General features: G+C 56.5%; 1 protein-coding gene across 2 annotated transcripts in view; it reads right to left on the reverse strand.

Annotated features, from left to right (window-relative positions):
• Positions 1-12,370, reverse strand: part of ACBD4 (acyl-CoA binding domain containing 4) — a 24,618-nt gene extending 12,248 nt beyond the window's left edge. The window contains exons 1-6 of one of the 2 annotated variants that reach the window (XM_073325546.1): positions 12,303-12,370; positions 11,113-11,207; positions 9,297-9,417; positions 8,942-9,026; positions 8,381-8,501; positions 859-965 (exon numbers count right to left, since the gene is read on the reverse strand). In XM_073325546.1, coding sequence (XP_073181647.1) covers positions 859-965; positions 8,381-8,501; positions 8,942-9,026; positions 9,297-9,417; positions 11,113-11,194 — 516 coding nt within the window. In that variant the 5' untranslated portion in view covers positions 11,195-11,207; positions 12,303-12,370. Of the gene's footprint in view, positions 1-858; positions 966-8,380; positions 8,502-8,941; positions 9,027-9,296; positions 9,418-11,112; positions 11,579-12,302 lie in introns of those variants that run through there. The other variant, XM_073325547.1, reaches the window with a different exon arrangement.
• Positions 12,371-23,030: the final 10,660 nt, after the last annotated feature.

The following is a 23,030-nucleotide window of genomic DNA, read 5'->3' on the forward strand; positions in this document are numbered from 1 at the left end:
TGGGCTGTGCCTGACAGTCTGTGAGCTCGGTGCGAGCTCTCTGCCCCAGCTCTGGGATAACCCCTGAATTATCCTGCTGCCTGAAGACTGGGCTGGAGGCAACCAGCAAAAGCATGAGCAAACACAGCATGGCGTGCAGTGGGTCCCTTGGCCAATCCGCAGCACAGAGAACCACCCATGAACACCTGGGGTGAGAGACACTGAGTTTTGATTTGCATAATTCCCACAGCCATACCTCCTCCTAATACAACTAAATGAAACCAGACCAAGCTCTACACACGGAGCCATTCCCTGCCCCTCTCCATGGAGCTATCAGTAGCAGCTCTGGGGGGGGTCCGAGAGCGATACCGATGAAGGAGCTTCCACTAGTTGCTGGGGGTGGGAGCACATGGACTGGGACTCTCCTCCCACTGCCCCCAAGCACGGTGCAGGGCCCCGCGGGGTCCTTCTCTCCCTGGTCCTACACAGGACGGGAGCAGGTGGCTCATGCTCTGCAGCAAGCGAGGCCCCCGCCCGGTGCACACTTGGAAGCAGCGAGGGAGGGCAGCTGCCATCAGGGCTCTGACTGAGACTCACGTGTGGGATGGCCGGAGAACAGGCGCCCAGACGGCAGCAAGGGACACTGGGGTCACCAGGCAGGGGCCGGGGCCCGAAGGGAACTCAGAGCTCTGCTGAGCAGAGGCAGTGTAGGACAGGGCGCTGCAGATCCGGGCCTGGCACAGCAGCCGGTGGGAGTGAAATCGGGGCACCGTGCTAAGTGCGCAGGGGAATGGCTGTGCGGAAGGAGGGACGATCTCTTGGCACATGAAGGTATCTGGACCCGGGCCTCACATTGGCTCGCTCTGCGAGCGGCGTTACCTGGCCAGGCTCTATCTGCTCCAGGGTGTCACTGTAGACTTCGCTTTCTGAGTCACTGGTCACTTGGCTGCTCTCCAGGGCTTCGTCAGTGCGGCCCAGCCCGCCACCTGGAATGGGAGACACACGGCTCAGCGGGGGGGGACACACGCGGATCAGGGGGGATGGGGGCGGCTCGGCGGGGGTGGGGGAGCACACATGGCTCAGGGGGGGACGCGGGCAGCTTGGCGGGGTGGAGGGACACAGCTAGGTGGGAGTGGGGGAACACGTAGCTCGGGGGTGGGGGGATGCAGGCAGCTTGGCGGGGGTGGGGGTACACACCCGGCTCGGGGCGGGAAATGGGTGGCTCAGCAGGGGGAGACATGGGGGTGGCTGGGTGGGGGGATGCGTATGGCTCAGCAGGGAGGCGTGGGTGGCTCAGCGTGGTGGGGGGGCACTCTCTGGCCAGGCACCAGGAGAGCAGGGGGCTCATCACAGCAGTACAGGATGTTGAGTGGAAGGATTTTCAATCTACTCCGTGTCCTTTGTGCCCCAAAGCCACAGGCTGGGGCAGTCACTAGAAGGCCAAAGATCCGTGTGCAGGAAGCAAAGCCCACCAAGTGCATCTGGGGGGTTTGATCCTTCCCTGAGTGCCGCTCATCAGGGATCTCACCACACTTAGCTCACACAAAGCCTCAGAGCTCACCTCATCGCACATCACTCACTGTACAGATGGGAAAATGGGAGGAGAAGGGACATGCCCAAGGCCATGGAGTCAGTAGCAGAGCCAGGAGTTCAGGCTCTCAATCATGGCCCTGCTGTGCCTGCTACATAACACTCTTCCCAGGACACAGCGCAGGGCCCTGGCCACCTGACACTGAGGAGCACAAATGACAAGACTGCCATGGCCCCCGACAGACAGCAGCACCCCAGCGGGATGTGAAGCTTCCTGGATGGGAGAAAGCACCACTGAATGTGATTTGCAGCCAAGAGAAGCCCCACATCCCGGGAGTTTCAAGTGCTGCCCACGGTGTTTATCCGGCACCACACACGGCCCACGTGCCCCACCACGGAATAACAACATGCCGACCTCATGCCCACTTCCACCCCACGCTGTGGAACAGGCCCTGTCCTTGTGCCAGCCACCGCCCGACCCCCTGCCCACTTCCACCCCGCCTGGGGTGCAGGCCCTGCCCCCTGTGCCAGACAGGACACTGGGTTTGTTCTCCTCACAGTAAGGCCAGGCCAACTCCCCTTGGAGAGCCCCTCTGGCACACCGGAGCCAGCACTGAGCGCCTGCCCCTCTCGGTTCTGCTCCCCAGACACAGCGTCCCCCAGGATGTTCCCCAACAGTCCTGCTGCTAGGCCATCCCGGCTAAGGACGGAGTCCCTCTCCCGTTTGCCTGCACAGAAAGGGAGCAATCGGACTGGCCCCTTAGCACTCAGCAGACAGGTCGAGGGCTGAGATTCCCACACGTCAGCCCCTCGGCACCGACCTGACAAAGCCTACAGCATCACTGCTTCCAAGCCCCACTCCAGAGCTCCCCCCAACCCCCACATCCCCTCTAGGAGCCCGGCTAACCCCAGGGAGGGGCGTCTTCTGGCGCCCAGCCCAGATGGAAAGAGACGTGGAAACACTTCCACTCCCCCCCTTTACCCACCACGGGCTCTTCGCTGGCTGCCCACGGGCATGCTATCCTGACTGGGCCCACCTGCGAGAGCAACATTGCTTTGCCCAGATGCCCTCGCTGAGCCAGGAGAGCAGCCACCAGCACCCGTAGGACAAGCATGGAGACCACACCCGGACCCTTGAGCCCCTCCTCAAGGGCCCGCAGAGCTGCAGGGGGAGCTGCAATCAGCCAGTGAAGACAACAGGTCCCAGGGCCCACAGCCAGCACCGGGCCCTTTGCTGGCAGTCCATAGGTTCCAAGGCCAGAAGGGACCACTGGGATCACCCCATCTGCCCTCCTGCATGGCACAGGCTGGAGAATGCCCCTGGGATAATCCCTGCTGGAACCACAGCATCGCTGCCAGGAACACAGTCAGATTTCAGGGCTGCCAGTGAGGGCGAATCCGCCATGGCCCTGGGTGAGTTGCTCCGCTGGTCAGTTACCCTCACTGCTAAAAACCTGGTTTCTGTTCTGACTTTACTTAACTTCAGCGTCTGTCTCCTGGATCTTGTTAGGCCTTTGTCTGCCCTCAATTACCAAATATTTGTGCCCCTGTAAGTATTTACAGGCCATCATCAAACCGTCTCTCTGTTAAGCTGACTAGACAGAGCTCCGTGAGCCCATCACTGGGCGGGCTGGTGCGTGACAGGGCCACGCGTGGGTGTGTGGGGAGGAGGCGAGTGTCTTTCCTCTGGGGTCTCAGACATGGGGCAAATCCCAGCCTGGCACAGGTGATTCCAGCTCTATGTGAGTGACAGACAGGATGCCTTGGCATGAGGGAGTCTGCCGCACTGGGCAAGGTGACCCCACAGGATGGGCTCTGGGCAGGAGCTGAGCAAACACTGGCTGGCTGCCCTGCTGTGGCCTAGACCCCCCACTTCCAGCCGTGTGAGCCATGAGGGGCATCGCCAGCAAGAGCAGCTTGAGCCAGGATGGCAGCTCTCCCGCCAGGAGCAGCGTGCAGCAGGCCCAACTCAGCAGACACCCTGTTTAGGCTGCCTGTAGCCCTGGAGGAGCCTGGCTGCTTGGCCGTGAGGGCCTTGGTCCCAACTGCCTTGGCCAGCGCTTCGATCCTTCCTTGGTTAACGGCTGTGGAGGGATGCAGCATGCGTGGGGTTAATACTAGGGCCACAGGGTCTGCGGAAGTGGCTCACAGAGATTGCTAGTGGCACCAAGCATCCAATGTGCTCACACAAGGGGTGCAGAACCCCCAGGGCTTATGGGGGCTCCCCTAGGGCAGGAAGGGTCTGTGCTGCATCCCCACCAGTGTTACGGCAAATGGAGTGACAGACCAGGCCGCCGTGTGCAGAGCAGCGAACTCCCCCTGCATGGCTATTCTCACCCCCCAGAGGAGCCGTGCTCTGCCCAGGAGGTCACACTGCTGTGCCAGGGGCTAGGAACTGAACACAGCAAATGCCCCTGGCGACGGGTAATAACTGCCCTGCCCTCAGAGTGCCACAGAGGACTGCGATGTGCTCTCCCATAGCTGTGCCCACTCCTGCAGGGCTCACGGGAGGGAAGCTTGTCTGTGCCTCCCATCTGCTGGCACGGGGTGGGGGCTGGCAGCACATAGCTGCTTCCCCAACTGGAAGCGGCATTCTGCTGTCCATAGGGACGTCCGTTCACAAAGTTCCTCTCTTCAATCCCTAACCCTAACGGGAGGGCTGCTGTCGGCTGAAGAGCCGCCTGGGCAGACACACGCTGGTCTACTTCAGCTCCGCAGCTCAGGTGATTGACAGGGAGCGAGTCTACAAAGCCAGCTCCCCTCACGCTGCATGGCCGAGGGTTTCAAACCTGCTTAGTGTTGGGGGTGGGGGAGGAAGGCCAGTTGGAGACCCCAAGGAGAGGTCTGATTTCAGCCAGCAGGAATCAGGCCTGTTTAACATGCCTTGAGTAGAGCACCTCACCCTGAAATATCCTTGAGTCGGCAGCTGCTTTACGGCCGCATTCGACTCCTTGCGTGGCTCTGTTGGGCCAATGGAAATCACGGGCGGCAGTTTGTCGTCAGTTCCATAGATTCCAAGGCCCGACTGTGATCCTTCACTCTGACCTCCCACAGAGCACAGGCCGGAGCACTGCCCCAGAACAATTCCCAGAGCGAGCTTTGGAAAAATAGCCAACCTTGATTTAAAGAGTGCCACTGAGGGATCCGGGGTAAGTTGTATCAATGCTTCATTGCCCCTCACTGTTAACAATTCACACCTTATTTCCAAATCTGAATTTGTCTGGCTTCCACTTCCAGCCACGGGATCATGTTACACCTGTCTCTGCTAGATTGCAGAGCCCATTATTAATTTGCTCCCGATGTAGGTACTAGACTGTGATCAAGTCACCCCGTAACCTTCTCTCCATTAAGATCAAGGAGCTTAATCTAGTTGATCACTGTTGGGTAGGTTTTCTAATCCTTTAATCACTGTTCTGGCTCTTCTCTGAACCCTCCTCAATTTGACTCTACAGATGCTCCCTGGGTTACGCAAGACCCCACTTACACAAATCCGCACTTTCGGAAAAAGTTCCATAAGCTAGAAATAGGAGGGATTTTTTTTTTTTTTTTTTTTGCGTAACGGTCAGGTATACGTTTCCGACTTATGCAAAATTCGAGTTACCCGTTCTGGAACGGAATTATTGCGTAAATTGGGGAGCGTCTGTAACAGGGTTCAAAAAAGAACTAGATAAATGCATGGAACATCAGAATGGCCATACTGGGTCAGACCAAAGGTCCATCTAGCCCAGTATCCTGTCTGCCGACAGTGGCCAGTGCCAGGTGCTCCAGAGGGAATGAACAGAACAGGTTATCATCAAGTGATCCATCCCTTGTCGCCCATTCCCAGCTTCTGGCAAACAGAGGCTTGGGACACCATCCCTGCCCAGCCTGGCTAATAGCCACTGATGGACCTACGCTCCATGAATTTATCTAGTACCTGTAGAACTCTGGCAAAGAGTGCATTGTGTGAAGAAACCTGAACCTTTTCCAGTCCCAATCTATCTTTTTTGAGATGGGGCAATCACATCTGCACACAGTATTCAAGATGTGGGCGTACCACGGATTTATATAGAGGCAATATGGTATTTTCTGTGTTATTATCTATCCCTTTCTTAATGATTCCCAACATTCAACCTGTGGAACTCCTTGCCAGGGGATGTTGTGAAGGCCAAGACTATAACAGGGTTCACAAAAGAACTGGATAATTTCACGGAGGATAGGTCCATCAATAGGTCCTGTTAGCCAGGATGGGCAGGGATGGTGTCCCTAGCCTGTTTGTCAGAAGCTGGGAATGGGTGACAGGGGATGGATCACTTGATGAGGGGTAGCTCAGTGGTTTGAGCATTGGCCTGCTAAATCCAGGGTTGTGAGTTCAATCCTTGAGGGATCCATTTAGGGATCTGGGGCAAAAATTGGGGATTGGTCCTGCTTTGAGCAGGGGGTTGGACTAGATACCTCCTGAGGGCCCTTCCAACCCTGATATTCTATGATTCCCTGTTCTGTTCATTCCCTCTGGGGCACCTGGCACTGGCCACTGTCAGCAGACAGGATACTGGGCTAGATGGACCTTTGGTCTGACCCAGTCTGGCCGTTCTGATGTTCTTACAGCAGTTCTGTAGAATTCAAACAGGAAATCCTAGCAGTCATGGCAACCCTACCAAACAGCAGCATTTTGAACTGAGCTCATCCATTTTAAACCTACAGCTGCAACAGGTCAAACTTTCAGATTAGTTTTTTCAAACCTTCACCCTGGTATAAATCAATGACTAAAAACAAACCGAGTGATTTAAATCAGGAGTTAAGCGGCTGCCTCCTCTCACTCTGTATCAAGCCTGAGTTTGATAAAAAGTTGTCCCATTCCTAGTGCAGGTTTACAGGGGCAGGTTCACGAATGGAGATGCCCTGAGGAGGGCAATGGCTGGTAGCTTAGGCTCTGCGTTTACGTTCTGGAGACAACAGAGCACATTTCTATCACCCACAGGTTCCAAAGAGGATCCAGCATTGACATGAGGACGAGACCACCGAGTTCCCCTAGATACAGGCCCTCCTGCTGCAGGGTCTAAGCCTGTCACTCAGTGCCACAGGCACCGACTCCCTGGGTGCTCCGGGGCTGGGGCACCCATGGGGAAAAAATGGTGGATGCTGAGCACCCACCGGCAGCTCCCTATCAGCTCCCTCCCACCTCCCCAGTGCCTCCCGCCCGCCGGCGGGCCCCACGGATCAGCGCCTCTCCCTCCCTCCCTGTGCCTCCCGCCTGCCAGCAGGCCCCACAGACCAGCACCTCCCCTCCCTCCCTGTGCCTCCCGCCTGCCAGCAGGCCCCACGGATCAGCGCCTCCCCTCCCTCCCACCTGCTGCAATCAGCTGTTTGGCGGTGTGCAGGAGGCTCTGGAGGGGGAAGGGGGAGCGAGGATGCAGCACGCTTGCAGGAGGGGGCAGAACTGGGTGGAAAGAGGTGGGGCGGGGGCAGGAAGAGGTGGGGCAAGGGTGGGGCCTTGGGGGCAGGGCCTGGGTCGAGCACCCCCCTGGCACTTTGGAAAGTCGGCTCCTGTGCTCAGTGCCCCGGGCAGGGGAAGAGGACTCCATCATGCCCCACCAGGGGCGTTCTTGCCCAGGCCAGAGGAAGTGCAGTCACCCAGCAAGGCCCAAACTCGGCCCGTCCCTTCGTCAGCGGGAAGCCCGCACTGCCATGCCACGCCCGGCTCGCAGCTCCAAGCCCAGCTCCGGATTCTTGTTTTCGGCGCTGCTCCGTGGGGAGCCGAGCCCTCACGGCTCAGCGCTGGCGGCGGCCAAACCAACGCTTACCAGGCTTCCAGGGCAGGGCCACTTCTCCCAAGCGCCAAGGGCAGATCTCTGCTCGGCGACCTGCGCCGCCAGCAGCCCCGGCCGGAGCCCCCGCGCGCGTGGCAGGGCAGGAGGGTGCCCTCAGGCCCCAGCCGCTGGTGGCAGCTCGAGCGAGCCTGGTGTGAACGCTCCCGGCGAGGAAGCGAGCGGACGGCTTAAAGGGGATCTCAGAGGGGACGTCTCCATTAACACGGGGCTCCCAGACGGAGCCCCACAACCCCAGCTAGGCTGAAGCTCCCCGGGGTGCAGGCTGCCAGACACGCTGCACAGCCGCTGGGGGGCGGGGCAGGGGAAGGAGGGCGGAGCCTAGAGTCAGCCCACCATTGCATCCCTGCAGCCCAGCCACGCCCTCCTCCCGCTCGGGGCTGAGGCTCTCACATACAATCACTCGAGTCAGGAGCACGGAGAGAACAAACTGGGCACAAGTTCTAGTCAGGAGCGAGCCCCCCAGGTGCTTGTAGTCTCATTCCCCACTCCCTCCCTCTTCACAGCACGCAGTGGGGTGGCGAGGGCTCGGCTTGCGCTGCACAAACCCACATCAGGCAATGCCAGCTTGCTGGATGCAGCTGGGCCGAGGCTGCACTGTCCTCGAGGACACGCCATCTGGGAGTCCAGATTGACAGGAAGAGGAAGGCTAGGACTCAGGAACCCAGGTTTAATTCCCTGCTTCGTCACAGACTCCCTATGTGACCCTGGGCAAGTCACTTAGCCTTTCTGTGCCTCGGTTCCCCACTTGTGCAATGGGGATTGTGAGGCACTCAGATACTACAGTGATGAGAGCCAGATCAGTACCTGCGATGGATGGCCAGGGAGCTGGAAGGATGAGCTGTTTCCCTCATGGGCTAGGGCATGCGGGAACCAGCAGAAGGAAGTATCATTTTACAGATGGGGAAACTGAGGCACAGAGAGGTGAAGCAGCTTGTCCAAGACCTTGCAGTAAGGAAGTGGCAGGGCCGAGACTAGAACCCAGGAGTCCTGACTCCCAGACTGTTGCTCTGCCCATTTCACCCCAGCCCAGCCCAGCCACCCTCCCAACGCCCCAGGCTTACCAGCCTTCTTCTTGAAGAAGGACTCTGGGGGCCGGGGCATATCGTGTATCACCTCGTAGAGAGGTTCGAAGAACCCAAACACGTCCTCAGACACCTCGCCCGCTGGGATCGTGTCAATGACCTGGAGAGAACCCCAACAGCTCTTTTGTAGCCAAGTCAGAAGATGGAGGATCCCGCGCTGAGGCAATGGTCACTAAAGCCCTGGGCCTAAGTGCGGTGTCTGGGAGAGGGAGGGACCGACAGTGCTGCCTATGGCAAGTTGGCTGTGGCAAGCGGGCTCCGAAAGCTTCCCCCCACAGCGCTGCCAGGGCACCTCTGGTCTTCCCAGCCTGGGGTCCTTCCCCAGCTCTGCCAGCGCCCTTCCCGCCCCACCTTCCAACGACTCTGAATCCAGGCCCTCCTCAGCCAGAGCCCGTCAGCTGTACCAGCGTGTGCCACGTGGCCCTCACTCCACCAGGGACGATGCCGAGGGCACTCCTTCCAGGGTGTCCCAAGGCACACGGGGAGCGAGCGGAGCAGCCCCAGGAGCTGCACATAGCAGGGAAGCAAGGAGCTCTGTACCTTCTGGGCTACCTTCTTCATCTCCGAGACATACGCGGCCATGGCCTCCTCTTTGGACATCTTCCCCAGCCTGCTCCACGCATCCCTGCCAACCAGAAGGTCTCATCAGGGGGGACGGCATAGCTCAGTGGTTTGAGCATTGCCTTGCTAAATCCAGGGTTATGAGTTCAATCCTTGAGGGGGTCGTTTGGGATCTGGGGCAAACATTGGGGATTGGTCCAGCTTTGAGCAGGGGGTTGGACTAGATACCTCCTGAGGGTCTTCCAACCCTGATATTCTATGACTGATGCCCCACGAACAAGGCTGTACTGCAGTCTACAACACTCCTGCCAAGCAGTTACTGTTTCAGCCTTACCACTTATACCGGCCGATGGGATCCCAGAATCCAGGCCGGGGGATCTTGCAGCTGCCCACTGTCGCCTGCTTGTAGTAACTGTAGAATCGTAGCATCACCTCGTAGGGGGGGCGGTAGGACCCTAGAACACACACAAACCATCAGAGCAGGAACAGAGGGACTCCGGCCACTTCCCCACCATGAGAAAAGAGAAGGAGGACTTGTGGCACCTTAGAGACTACCGTGGCCATTCAGGGGCTGTTACCCGCATCCTTACGCTGTGACCCAGTAGGTGGGTCTCTGCCCACGAGACCAGCACTGAGCCCATGCCCCAGCACGGCGCTAGCAGACCCCAAACTGCTGGAGCTCTGCCCTTCAGAGGAGGCATAGCGCTGAGGTGACCATCTGGTCATTGACGGGCCCACGAGTCAGGGCCTTAACCATGATCCGGGCCCAATTCCCACTCAGTTACATTCTGCCTCCCGGAAATACCCTCTGCAGTTTTAGCTGGAAAGTTCAGAGGATGCATAGTGTTGCTGTGCACTGTTAAATAGCAGCTGCATTCCACCCCAGAGGTAGCTGTGTTTCAGTGGCGGGTGAAACCGTGTTTGTGTTTTGGGGCAGGAAGCCCCATATACCATGAGATGCTATTACTACAGGGAGAGAAACAACGAGGGCAGACGCCAGGTACCCGAGGCTGCACAAAGCGGGTCGGTCACGATGTCTTTCTCATCTCCTTTCTCCTCTTAAGCGCAAGCTGAAATTTCACATGGCCTAAAGCATCAGGGCCAAGATTTTCCAGCATGGGGGTGGGGTGGCCTTAAGACAAGTACATAAATAAATGTCTGGTCTTCACAGTTGCTAAGCACATGCAGCTCCTTACTGAGGTCTATGGGAAGCACAAGTGCTCTGCACCTCTGGAGATCAGGCCTACAGGAACTGCCAGAATAGAACAGATTAAACGCCCGTCCACTCCGGGATCCTGCCTCCAGGAGCAGCCAATGCAGGATACTCCAGGAAGAGAAGTCCCTCTGCTCCATACATGCACCTAATTGTACAATACCCTACAAAGGAGAGATTCCTTCCTGACTGCCCACTAGTGATGAGTGTGTGGCCTGAAGCATGAGAATTAACAACCTTTTGTCCTTATCCTCCCTGGTGTAAGGATAAGATGTGGAATTTTGATTGGCCAGGACGGGACACCAAAGCACGGATACAATCAGAAACCTGACTGAAGTGGCATCTTGTCAACGTCACACAGTTTAACTGATAAGACCCATTTTCCCCACCCTTTTACTAGAGCCAGCGCTGCAGAACCAGCCTATCTGGGAATTAAGCTGTGCTCTGCCAAGCACTAGCTAGTGTCCACCCCAGCACTGCAGGGTCTGAGCACAGAAACGCTACAAACAGCTTGCGTGTGTGCTTACAGCAAGTGGGAGGTGCTGGCTGAGAGTCCTGGGGACTGACACACCCCAGGCAGCAGCAGCGCTGGGCCCTTCACTCAGCCTGCTCTGGGGAGCCAGCTCTCGTGGCAGGAGCAGAGAGTTCAGTGGCCTTCCAGTTGTCGGCCTCTACTGAGACTGCCAACGAAAGGACCAGTCCATGCCCGTCGTGAGGGTGTTTTGTGATGCGACACACGGTGGAGGATGAGACAGTCCATTAATTCCCATCTACTCTGTCTCTTGGGGACCGGCACAGGCCTGTCCACACTGGACACTTAGTCAGGCTTTGTCCAGTTTCAAGAGACCAAGCCTCAGCCTCGCCTACCTGGAGACCCATCCCAACATCCAGCCGACAAAGCCCACGCTAGGCCATCTACGGAGCATGCTGGACTCACCGTTCTTAGGCAGGCCCTGAATGACTCTGACAGCAGCCTGGAATTGCTTCTGGTAGTCCGGCTCTGCAGGCTCCATCCCCATCCACTCACAGGAGCTGAGAGAGAAGCACGACCCCCCATGTTAGCTCGGGGAGGCCTGTCAGAGGCACTCCCGGCTGGGCAGAGCCTTTGGGCAGGATAGGGGCCTTCCCCAGGGCTCTGGAGCATGTGGGGTTCAGGCATGTGGGCCAGGACTTGGTACTGGTCTGTGAGTTTGCACTGGGCTCACAGCCCTGCCAGGCAGGAACCTCTCGATTCACCAGTGCCCCCTGCCGTCCCTCAGCCCCATCCGGCAGCGACCCTCTGGGGCGACAGGGCAGCTGGGTCTCCTCCGCCTGCAGAAGCTGGTCTGTGCCAGGCACACCAGGCTTGGGAGGCGCTGGCCCGGGGCAGGAGCTGCCGGGTGGATCCACAGCCCTGCCCCGAGCGCCCAGCTCCTACCCTGAGCGTTCCCGCACTAGACCTGACCCGGGGCCCAAGCACCTCACCCCGCAGTGCCCTGCTCTAGGGTGCCCTCCCGAGTGTCCCCGGCACAGACCCTGCTGCCCCCTGCCCAGATCCTCCCCATAGTCCATGGCCCCCAGCCCAGATCCCGCACAGCTTAGCTCAGCTCTGGACCCTCTTAGCTCGGACCCCGGAACCCCCCAGCTCCGTGTCCCCCCAGCCCAGACCCCGGATCCGCCCTGCCCAGTGTCCCCAGCCCATATCCCCACAGCCAGGGCCCCCCCAGCCCAGCCCAGCCCAGCCTGGGCCCCCCCGCCCGGTCGCCACAGCCCAGGCCCCCCTTAGCTCAGACCCCAGATCCCTCCCAGCCCAGACCCCCTTAGCTCGGACCCCAGATCCCTCCCAGCCCAGACCCCCTTAGCTCGGACCCTGGATCCCCCCAGCCCAGACCCCCTTAGCTCGGACCCTGGATCCCCCCAGCCCAGTGTCCGCCCCCAGCCCAGACCCCGGTTCCCCCAGCCCGGGGCCCCCCGTAGCTCGGACTCCGGATCCCCCCAGCCGGATCCCCCCAACAGAGCCCAGCCCGGGCCCCCCCGCCCGGATCCCCCCAGCCCGATGTCCGCCCCCAGCCCAGACCCCGGATCCCCCCCGCCCGGATCCCCCCAGCCCAGTCCCCGGATCCCCCCGTCCGGCCCCTTAGCTCGGACCCGGCTCCCCCGCCGCCCCGAACAGCTGATCCACCCGGAGACTGGGGTGACCGTCCCAACCAATAACCACATGTCTTTCATTCCCTCGTCACACTTCGCCCAATTAGCATCAAGCTTTAAAAACAATGCAAATAAGCGCCGCCCCGCCGCAGCGGGCTGAACGCCGACTCCAGCGTTGAAGTCGGGTAACAGCGCCCCCTGCAGGGGAAGGGGTGGCCTGCGGACCGCTAACCTTGGGCAGTAGTGCCCCCTGCAGGAGCGCGTTGGGCGTCCGCAGTTCGTGGCTGTTTTCTTGGGTGAAGCTGGGAAGCGAGCTCTGGGCTGATTTATTATAGGGGGTGGAGAGGAGAGATTCCAGTGTGGCAGGGGCCTATGCAAAACAATGCCCCTGTGGCTGGGTGTGTGGCCTGTGTTTGCGTGGCCCCATGGTTTACGAGGAGAGGCTGCGGGAACTGGGGTTATTTAGTCTGCAGAAGAGAAGAGTGAGGGGGGATTTGGTAGCAGCCTTCAATTACCGGAAGGGGATGGAGCTTGGCTGTTCTCAGCGGTGGCAGATGACAGAACGAGGTGCAGTGGTCTCATGTTGCAGTGGGGGAGATCTAGGCTGGATATTAGGAAACACTATTTCACTAGGAGGGTGGTGAAGCACTGGAATGCGTTACCTAGGGAGATGGTGGAATCTCCATCCTTAGAGGTTTTTAAGGCCCAGCTTGACAAAACCCTGGCTGGGAGGATTTAGTTGGGGATTGGTCCTGCTTTGAGCAGGGGGTTGGACTCGATGACCTCCTGAGGTCCCTGCCAACCCTGATAGTCTATATTAGTACACTAATGTCTGGTGCCTAAGCAACAGCGCAGGGCAGAGGAAGGATGCACGATACAGTCAGTGTGGACAAGGCCAAAGGAGGGATTGCAGAGTGTGGGAGGTGATCCTGTCACTTCACAGACAAAGGACAGGTCCCTGGTACAGGAAGTTTACAATCTGGATCAGATTGAACACAGTGAACTGCTGCGGCAGAGTGACGGAGCAAGCCGTGGGAGAATGGAGTCACAACAGTGAGTGACCATGGGCTGTGCTGTGGTCTCAGGGGGTTACGTTCTGAGGCTGTAATTTGAGGTTCTGGCTCTTTGACAGCGTCTCAAAGGTGAAGCCCTGAGTGGGGAAGGAATCTTGGACCTGAGAAAATGTGTGTGGGAAGGGGAGCTCTCCCCACCTGGCTGCTATTTACTAGCATGGACTGAACCAAAAGAGTAGCATCTCCCTGTGTGGGGGGAGGGATAGCTCAGTGCTTTGAGCATTGGCCTGCTAAACCCAGGGTTTTGAGTTCAATCCTTGAGGGGGCCATTTGGGGATCTGGGGCAAAAATTGGGGATTGGTCCTGCTTTGAGCAGGGGGTTGGACTAGATGGCCTCCTGAGGGCCCTTCCAACCCTGATATTCTATGAGTCCGGGCACTGTCTCCTGCGTGTTGGCTCCTGTGGGTCAGAGGCAGACTGAGCAGCTGGTCTGAAATGCCCTTAGGGAGATAGCCCCTATCCCAAGGAGGCCTCCTGTGACCAAGGCCTTAGCCGCATCATCAGAGTGAGAATCCAAGAATTCACAGCTGGGCAGAACTTTCACTTCCTCTGCCTGCACCAGGGCATGGTTTGCTTTTCCACAGCACCTGCTAAAGCAGCATCTAAGTGCATTGTCAGGTCAAATGCCAGCCCGTCGCAATGCACCATGACCAAACGATGCCACCATGTCGCCCCTCCAGAAGGCAGAGCAGTCCTAGAACTATCAGGATGGGTGGCAGCACACCCTGCATGGGTCTCTTGGGGTGCTGCCCAGGGTCTTCCCCTGCTGCAGCCCAGGGTCGTCTGGGGGTGCTGGCTTTGAGGTGAGATGTAACATGCAGATCCCAGGGCCTGTTGTGAAGAAGGGGGCAGTGACGCAGGCTTCCGGGCCAATTGTCAGAGCATATTAAATGGTCTTGCAGTTAAAGCACAGGGCTGGGCACCAGGCCGGACCCTCCATTGCCCTGCGCCTCACGCAGTCATTCACACCAGTGCACAGTGCAGGCAAACTGTCCCCATGCCTGACTCTGGTGGTGTTTGATAACCACTTTACGCTGGTGTACATGATGACAAAAAGTGCGGGGCAGCAATGGATTGGGCCCCTGGACTCCTGGGTTCCATTCCCAGTTCTGTCACAGACCAGCTGGGTGGCTGAGGGCGAGTCCCTTCCACTCGTTGTGCCTCACTTGCCCCTTCTGCGGAATGGGGAGTGATACTGATGTGCCCCAAGCAGTGTCCCGAGGGCTAATGCCCTGGGGGAGAGCGTGGCAGGTTATCCCCACTCTGGGACGCCACCTGATGTACTGGGGTACCACTGAGCCCGCCTGTTCCACCTACCTGGCTCCCTTACACTGTCCTGCTGAGCCAGACCCTCAAGCCTCCTCCAGGACACACAGGCAGGGACACGCCCAGCTGCAGAAAGACACCAACTCTGAAATCCATACAGCTGGGGAAATCCCAGCACTCAAGTGCACACCCCTCTGGGTGCAAACCCCAGACTGTATTGTCTTGCGCTGCACAGAGACCTGTACGGTGCACGCTAACAAACTTCGCCTGTGACCCTACACCCCATATTCTTCACAGAGATCTTGTTATGATATGAATATGGCATAACTAAGATGTGTCATGCAAGATTGGTCTTGTGAGATATAATTGGAAAGGTTTCAGAGGGGTAGCCGTGTTAGTCTGTATCAGCAAAAACAACGAGGGGTCCTTGTGGCAACTCAGAGACTAACAAATTTGTTTGGGCATAAGCTTTTGTGGGCTAGAACCCAAGGTGATGTTATTGACTTGAACTGGGACCATATAGAACATGGTTGCAACCAAGGTCCTGTAGAGGCACCAAATCTTGTATAAAGGGGGTCAAGTAAGGTGTCTAAGACAAGGTGATGGTTTGCTGGTTAGGATTATGCCGTCTATATATGTGTATCCTTGTATTTAAAGTTATAAGTATTGGCTCTATCCTGTCTGTAGTTCAAACTTGTGCTGTGCTTCTGGGTGACACCCCAGACAAGTTGGTTTCAGCACTGCCTAATCTGCTTGATGGCCCATTAAGGACCATCAGCTCTACAAGTGACCCATTGGGAGAAGGCAGACACGCCTTGCGACTCAGCCAGGTGTGCAGGGACCTGCCTGCGGACAGAACTCTGAGGTGTTTCCAGGCCATGTGATGGACAGCTTGTCTTTGGAACAAAGAAAGAGAGACCACATGGCAAGAGACTATAAAAAGCTGCGGCAGCTCCTCCATCTGGTCTTCAATCCTGTTTCGTGCCTTTGGAGGGACTTTGCTACCCTGAAGCTTTGAACCAAGGACTGAATGACCCATCCCAGCTGTGGATTTACTCCAGAGACTTGATTTGAACCTGCAGTTTATTCTACCACTGCTGCAAGCCTGAACCAAGAACTTTGCCATTACTGTGTGTCATTGTTTCCATTTAACCAATTCTAGCTCTCATCTCTATCTTTTCCCTTTTATGAATAAACCTTTAGATTTTAGATTCTAAAGGATTGGCAACAGCGCGATTGGTGGGTAAGATTTTACTTGTATATTGACCTGGGTCTGGGGCTTGGTCCTTTGGGATCGAGGGAACCTTTTTTCTTTTACTGGGGTATTGCTTTTCATAACTATTCGTCCCCATAACGAGTGGCACTGGTGGGGATACTGGGAAACTGGAAAAAGAACAGGAGGACTTGTGGCACCTTACAGACTAACCAATTTATTTGAGCAGAAGCTTTCGTGATGCATCCGATGAGGTGAGCTGTAGCTCACGAAAGCTTCTGCTCAAATAAATTGGTTAGTCTCTAAGGTGCCACAAGTACTCCTTTTCTTTTTGCGGATACAGACTAACACGGCTGCTACTCTGAAACCTGGGAAACTGGAGAGTCTAAGGGAATTGCTTGTGTGACTTGTGGTTAGCCAGTGGGGTAAGACCAAAGTCTTCTCTGTTTGGCTGGTTTGGTTTGCCTTGGGGTGCATAGAAACCCCAGCCTGGGGCTGTAACTGCCCTGCTTGAAGCAATTTGTCCTGAATTGGCACTCTCAGCTGGGTCCCGCCAGAACGAGCGTCGTTACACCCGACCCCCAGTTTGAGAACCCCTGGCGTAGTGAGTGTTTATCTATAGTCTCCAGCACTGTTCCTCTCATGCAATGAGCAAAGCTCTGTCAGATTTCAATCCACTTTCTTAATTCTTGTTATTAGTTATTATTTTTCTGACAGTAGTGTTCAGGGGCCCAGTCATGCACCGGGCCCCCTTGGGCTAGGCCCTGTACAATCGCAGAACACAAAGACAGGCCCTGCCCCAGGAAGTGTGCAGTCTAAATCTTGTGTGTCCATGATTGAATATTTTGGCTTTAGGGAGAAGCAGTTGTGGCAAAGGGCCAGATCTCCAGAGATCCTGCTGCTGAGCACTGGAAAAGCTGGCCTGAATCGGGCCCTCCATTTTGGCTCTGTAAATCCAAGCCTGCAGAGCGGGAACGAGGGTTACATCCACTAGCTACAGCAGAGCCGCGTGTGCCCAGGCCCAGCATCCCTAGCCTGAAACGTAGAGGATGGAAGCCCCAGGGTGGGAAGGTTTGAAAGGCCTGAGTAGGAGCGCGGGGTCTCTGCTCTCCACCAGCACAGGAGTATGAGGAGACCCCAGGGACACAGCCAGGTTTGCTAACTACATGCAGACACACAAGGCCTGGCTACAGAGGTGCATTGCTGCGCCTTAGGATCTGTTGGCTTCTGCAGGAGAAGATTATTTAAAGTGATGCTACCCTATTCCGATACGCTACACCATCCTTCCCCTCAAGGGACATTGTAAGGGGGTATGTGTCCCTTTAAGAGTAGAGGGGGCCAGAAGACCCGGTTCGGGAAGCTAGAGCTCCAGCTAGAAGGGCGAGGAGCGGTGCCCCTGGGGAGAACAGATGCTGGCAGGAGCAGAGCTCCATAAGCAGCCAGAGAGGAGTGAGTGTGAGCACTGCCTAGGGCTGCAATGGTGAATGGCACTTTTGAGCCAGGGCCACGTGGAACAGTCTGTGGTCCTTAAACCTGCCCCAAGAGGAGTGTCAAAGCTCCCCGAGCCAGTGGCTCATTGCACTGACACAGGTTCATAGCCAGCGGTGCACCAGGGCCAGCATCACAGGCAACTGCCTTTGACTGCCCTAACCCCACGCATGCCCTAGCCCCATTTTGCAACTGGGTGAACTGGAGGTGGCCTCGCCCTGTAGGATCAAGTGAGACTCAAAGCCACAGGTTTTGGGGGATGCACCTAAACCACTAAGCCACCAAACCTCATCAGCTGGTAGGTAAGACTATTCATAAGAGAGACTGTGTAGAGCTCATTAGGGGCCCTCAAGAGGGCACCCAGAGGGTGGGTGCTGCAAGGAGACCTCTGGCTGGGAGGGGTGCTCAGGCAGTGCTGCAGACATAAAACCCAATCAGGAACATATCGCTATCAGAATGGCTCCAATGAAATACACAGGTGCTCCAGGGTCAGTCCGAGAGGCGGTGGACGTGTGGGCGTTACTACAGAACCCGGAGCAGTGTCTCCACAGCATCTCCTGCTCCGTTGTGGCAAGTCACTTGTAGCAGAAGCAGGGCCTTGAGGCTCGCTGCTGCTATCACCAAAGACTGTCTGGGGCTGTGTTGTCACCTGGGTATTTTCCACAGTTTGGAACGGCCTGCTGAACGTCTGCTCAAAAGCTGGGGTAAGCCATGGAGTCTTCTCCATGGTCTTGGTGCTGCGCCCACACAGGACCTGTCTGTGATGTGTCCGTGTTTCCGTGAATTATCTCAGTCACTTCCTACCAAGATCTTTTCTCCCATGTGAAAACTGCACAGCTGGGTCGGACCGTGTGTGGCCTGGTTTTTAGATCAGGCTTTAACAGCTCCAAGTAAGACCTTCAATTATGTCCCACAAACAGCATTGCTGGTGTCTGATTTGTAGTCGCACAGGCTACGTACCTAGGGGCCAATAGGAAATTTACAATCTTGTGTTGTGAGCTGCTTTCACCTGGGGTCATGAATCACTTGCTTGAACATCTGATGAAATCACTTGCTTGAACATCTGATGAAATCTTTCCACTGATCCATTTGGTGCAGGATGGGAAGGAGCTGATGGGACATCTGAACACTTCCACCGGCTGTGCTGAAGTCGTTGAAGTCGTACCGGAAACTCCAGGCCAGCTAGAATGAGCATCTGTCCCATACGTGGTCCGGCTCCAATAGTCTATGTGAATTTGCTGCCCTGGGGCCACTGGCCACTCGGAAGGATGCAGAGGAGCACGCTCAGGTATGTGCTGCGATCGCTTTGCCATTCCCTCTATTTGACAGGTTTCAGAGTGGCAGCCGTGTTAGTCTGTATCAGCAAAAACAACGAGGAGTCCTTGTGGCACCTTAGAGACTAACAAATAACTGATAATAGCCCACTGTAACTGATTTATCTCGTTAGAGTTGGTAAGGCAACCCCCATCTTTTCATGTTCATGTTTTCATGCTCTCTGTATCTATCTATCTTCCTACTGTATTTTCCACTCCATGCATCTGATGAAGTGGGTTTTAGCCCTCGAAAGGTTATGCCAAAATAATTTGTTAGTCTCTAAGGTGCCAGAAGGACCCCTCTATTTGAATGTCAGTCCCTGGTCCCTGCACAACTCCTGGCCAGGACCTTCATGTTCCCAGTTCCCAAATGGCCTTCATGTAATTTTTGGGGTGTCTGTATGTAGCAGGACCTGAGCTTTCGGAACTAGTTACTCTGGGGCCATACATTAGGCACCTCTCACAGGGTCCATTCACTTCCTCCTGGCCACTGTGGGGAATCAGCTCTTTCGAGGTCTGAGGCCTCCTTCTGCTGATTTCTGCATGGCCTCCTGCCCCTCACTTGCGCTCTTTCTGCACCTCAGGGTGCTCCCTCTTCGGGTCTCCACCCTCCAGCCAGGTCGCTGTGCATTTCCCCCTTCTGGGGTACCAAAGTCTTCCCTTACCAGCAGCCTTAGGCAGTCTTCCCATTCGCTGCCCCATGGTGCCACTTCGCCAGGGGAGGGCAGGAGCCCCCCGCCCCCGAGTTTCATACAGGAGGTGCAAGCTCCCAGGTGGAGCCCTTAACTACAGCCCAGCATCAGTGTGAAATGTAAGGGCTTGGCTCCACTTGCGAGTCACAGCGCATTAAGGGAGCCCCGGGCGCACTAGCTCACTCCCCGTCCACACTGGCAAGGCACGTGGAGCGCTCTGTCTCCGCAGCTACAGCGCTGCTGGTACGCCACCTCAGCGAGTGGACGAGCGTTTTGTGCGCCCCCCGCTGGAGCGCCACGGCGCCAGTGTGGACGCCCTGGTCCTATAGTGCGCTCTGATCGGCCTCCAGACGTGTCCCACAATGCCTGTGCTAGCCACTCTGGTCATCACTTTGCACTCTACTGCCCTGGCCTCAGGTGACCACCCGTCACACCCGCCCTTTAAATTCTCTGGGAATTTTGAAAATCCCCTTCCTGTTTGCTCAGCCAGGCGTGGAGTGCTCTCTGCGCATCTGTCCAGGTGACCGTGCCTCCACCGTGCCGGGAGGGGCGGGGGGACCATTGCTGCACACAGGCAAGCTGCAGATGGGCCTGGGCGGAAGCCCATTGCAGTAGAAGACCCTCCCTTGCTTCCCAGGTCACCCTCAGCAGCGAGATCTCTTCCAGGACGCAAAAAGAAAAGGAGGACTTGTGGCACCTTAGAGACTAACCAATTTATTTGAGCATAAGTTGAAGTGAGCTGTAGCTCACGAAAGCTCATGCTCAGATAAATTGGTTCGTCTCTAAGGTGCCACAAGTCCTCCTTTTCTTTTTGTGAATACAGACTAACACGGCTGCTACTCTGAAACCTTCCAGGACGGACTCCTGTGGAAAATGTGGGGACCGTGTTCAGTGTAGGGGCTCTCCCCAAGGCACAGAAACCCAGAGGGCAATCAGTCCCCCTTGCCCCTGTGCTTACTCACCATGTGGGGGCTCCTGTGGGTTATGTGCGCTCGCTTTGGGATGGGCAAATTATGCTATTGTGTAGACTGTGCTTGCCCTTAAGTACGGGGGAATCATTGCTCTGTCTGCTGTGAACACTGCTGCCTCTGTCAAGTGTTGCCTTTTGCCTTTACAGATGCAACCTTGAGATCTCAGCCCTCCGTGTTATCACTGGCCGAAAGACTCAAAGAATCAGAAAGAGGCCACGTAGAAGCAAGGAAGACATGTTGCTTGAAGTAATGCAGCATTCAAGTCATGAAAATTGAAAAGTCCCGGACTCGCGGGACAGTGAGAGGAGGATCCGCCAGCAGAATGCGGCACGCCGGCACAAAAGCGCGGTTCTCCGGCAGCAAAGCACGGATCGGCTGATAAGCATAATGGAGCACCAAGCGGACTCGATCCAGGCGCTCGTAGCCATGCAGGCAGAGCACCGACCCCCCACCCCCGCCGCCCTTGTCCCAAAACTCCTTCCCTTGTGCCCCCATGTCACCTCCAACCCACTTTCCCCAACATCTCGGTTCTTACCGCCACCAGCTGCCTCCAACACCGGTAGCTTCACCACCCAGCCCTGCAAACTGCCCACTGCACTCAGCCCCCGTCACCAGGCAGTAGAGCCAGCCCGAAGTGCAGCACTCGTTGCACAGCACTCCAGGCAGGAAGGCTGAGTATGAGAACAGGACATACGCAAATCTGTGATTGTACCGTTCCCCACCCCACCCCCTTGCCCTTTCTGTTTCCCAAGCGGTCGTGTTTCTTTTCAATAAATGGATTTTCTTTTCAAAAAATGGATTTTTGGCTTTAAAAACATTCTTTATTATTGCATAAAGTAAAAGATACTTAGCCCAGGAAAGCAACAGGCACCGCAAGTCAGTGTAGCAAACACAGATTCCTACTAACATTGGAACCACTGCACTTCACGCCCGTGCAGGGCACCAGACATTACTGGTGGCTTTCAGGCTCAAATTGCTCCCTCGAGGCATCCCTAATTCTTGCAGCCCCGCGCTGGGCCCCTCTAATAGCCCTGCTCTCTGGCTGTTCAAATTCAGCCTCCAGGTGTTGAACTTTCAAGTTCCATGCCTGAGTGAAGCTTTCACCCTTCCCTTCACAAATGTTATGGAGGGTACAGCACACAGATATAACCGCGGGGATGCTGTCATCGGCCAGGTCCAGCTTCCCATACAGAGAGCACCAGCGGCCCTTTAAATGGCCAAAAGCACACTCCACAGTCATTCTGCACTGGCTCAGCCTGTTGTTGAACCGCTCCTTGGTGCTGTCAAGGCTCCCTGTGTAGGGTTTCATGAGCCATGGCATTAAAGTGTAAGCAAGGTCTCCAAGGATCACAATGGGCATTTCGATTTCCCCTACGGTGATCTTCTGGTCTGGGAAGAAAGTCCCATCTTGCAGCTTCCTGAACAGGCCAGTGTTCCGAAAGATGCGTGCGTCATGCACCTTTCCGGGCCAGCCTGCGTTAATGTCAATGAAACGCCCACGGTGATCCACAAGCGCCTGGAGACCATAGAGAAATACCCCTTCCGATTAACGTACTCGGAGGCTAGGTGGGCTGGTGCCGGAATTGGAATATGTGTGCCATCTATCGCCCCTCCGCAGTTAGGGAAACCCATTTCATGCACATTACCCAGAGTCACGGTTCTTCTGAGCAGGATGTGATTAATGGCCCTGCAAATTTGCATCAACATGATTCCGACGGTCAACTTCCCCACTCCAAACTGGTTAGCGACTGATCAGTAGCTGTCTGGAGTTGCCAGCTTCCAGATTGCAACAGCCACCCGCTTCTCCACCCTCAGGGCAGCTCTCAATCTTGTGTCCTTGCGCCGCAGGGCGGGGGCGAGCTCCTCACACAGTCCCATGAAAGTGCCTTTTCTCAGCCGAAGGTTCTGCAGCCACTGCCCGTTATCCCAGATGTGCCTGACGATGTGATCCCACTGCTCAGTGCTTGTTCCTGAGCCCAAAAGCGGCGTTCCACGGCGGTGAGCATGTCCGTGAATGCCACAAGCGTTACTCGAGTCGATATCATCGTCGGACTCCTCACGGTCACTTTGGATCGTAAGGAGTAACTCGACCGCCAAACGTGACGTGCTGGCGAGACTCATCAGCAGACTCCTCCGCCGTTCGGGCTCCATTCCCGCAGACCGAAAGGGAAGACAGCGCGCAGTGCAAAAACGTTGACAGATGGCGCCAAATGTGGATGGAAGCCCAGGGATTGCTGGGATGTGAACCGATGCATCACGGGGCGTTGGGACAGGACCCAGAGTGCCCTGCACCCCCTGCCCCGCACCCCCTGCCCCCTTCCCACAAGCCACAGCGCCCGAATGGGAAGAGGTGCTCTGGGGGATGGCTGCCCACAATGCACCGCTCCCGATGCCGCTGCAAGTGCTGCAAATGTGGCCACACCGGTGCACTTGTTCCTGTCCGTGTGGACAGACTGCAGCGCTTCCCTGCTGCGCTCCCCCAAGGCGGGTTTAACTCAAAGCGCTCTACATCTGCAAGCGTAGCCAAGCCCTAGGTCTCCCACATGCCGGGAGTGGTCCGGGGCAGGGGGGCAGGGTTTTGTTTACAAACAGAGGCAAGGTGATTAAGATAAGAAAGGGCTGGTGATTAAATGAAGGGTATGGAAGTTTAGGGTGTACAAGAGGAATCCCTCTGTGGAGGGGGAGAGGGAGGAGGGGTTGTTTTAGAGAGAA

Source organism: Lepidochelys kempii, chromosome 27 (genome assembly GCF_965140265.1).
Source record: "Lepidochelys kempii isolate rLepKem1 chromosome 27, rLepKem1.hap2, whole genome shotgun sequence".
Lineage (NCBI taxonomy): Eukaryota > Metazoa > Chordata > Testudines > Cheloniidae > Lepidochelys > Lepidochelys kempii.